Source organism: Gaeumannomyces tritici (genome assembly GCF_000145635.1).
Source record: "Gaeumannomyces tritici R3-111a-1 unplaced genomic scaffold supercont2.368, whole genome shotgun sequence".
NCBI lineage: Eukaryota > Fungi > Ascomycota > Sordariomycetes > Magnaporthales > Magnaporthaceae > Gaeumannomyces > Gaeumannomyces tritici.
Genome location: NW_008804912.1, coordinates 1 through 1,222, shown reverse-complemented (window position 1 = coordinate 1,222; position 1,222 = coordinate 1). Strand labels below are relative to the sequence as shown.

Here is a 1,222-nt window from a genome sequence, read left to right as displayed (position 1 = left end):
CCCCCCCGCGCCAGTGACCTTGGGCGGCGCGGCCTCCATCGACAGCTTCTACGGCCGCGCGCGCATTAGTGGCGCCGTCGACTACAGGGGCAAGAGAGTCAACAGGCTCCATCCCGACCTGAACTCCAACTACCTGCCCAACGTGGCGCACTTCTCCCTCGCCTGGACGGACCTGCTAGACGTCTCGGTTGGTCAATGGCTCTGGATCGACAAACCCGTCTACCCGCAGCAGGACATTACGCTGGAACTCGGGTCCGGCAGCACCGAGCCCCAGGTCATCTCGGAACTGCGTCTTTACAGCGGCATCGTGGGCGTCCGACAGATGCACCTCTCGGGCGACTGGCTCCTGGTCAAGAACACGAACCTAACGAGCCTGATGGTGCCCCACAGGAAACTGGAACGCCTCGGGGTTCGGGACAACAGTAGGCTGACCTCGGTCAAGCTACTGCCGTCCGTGTCCGACGGCGCGAATTTGTCGGTTATCACAATTGAGCAGAAAGATGCACATCTCAAACGGTGGAGCTGGCCAAAGGGGCCCATAAGAGTAGTCGAAATTGAGGCCAGGATTGACGAGGAGTTTTTGTAGGGCGCCCCCTGTTATCTTTTGTCTCCTTCTTTCGCTTTCGTGCCCAGCTGCTGGCGCCCAAACCGAACCATCCAGCCGAGGCTTCAAAGCGGCTGCAGATACACTATCCGGGGCAGGCAACGCACCCTACGTCACAGGAAACTTTTCCGTCATCGGCCAGCCAGGCTCCAACTTTAGCTGCAACGATTTCGACCAACTGTGGCAGGTAGGCAGGCTTCCAAAAGAGAAATATTATAGTCGGCCCACGTACGTTTGCATCGAAGACATCTCGCTGCCGTCCGATACAAGGAGGAACGGAAATGTGTTTCCTGATGGCGCCAGCAGGAGCAGCAGCCCAAGGCAGCCCTTGCCCATGCTGCTTTCGGGCGCGCCTTTGCTATGGGTTGCCCTGATGGCTGGCTGGATGGTGTGGGTATAATTACCTATGTACTGACTGGTCCTGGCTAGCTCGCTGCCAATTGTAAATGAGTATGGATTAATTATCCCGCATGCATATATCCTCGGAACTGCTCTCAACAGGCTGAGAGAATGTCTGCGAAGTTGTGAACAGCGATCGCGTCGGATGGGGAGGGATGAGAGCCTATCGTGATCGCGTCGGATGGGAGGGATGAGAGCCTAGGGGGGGGGGGGGGGGGG

The 1,222-nt window shown here is 58.2% G+C and overlaps 1 protein-coding gene across 1 annotated transcript; it reads left to right on the top strand.

Annotated features, from left to right (window-relative positions):
* Positions 1-322: 322 nt before the first annotated feature.
* GGTG_14402 (hypothetical protein) lies at positions 323-586 on the top strand (the record flags this gene model as incomplete). The annotated part of the gene is made up of 1 exon (XM_009232328.1): positions 323-586. One exon carries the CDS (start codon positions 323-325, stop codon positions 584-586), a length of 264 nt encoding a protein of 87 aa, XP_009230592.1.
* Positions 587-1,222: the final 636 nt, after the last annotated feature.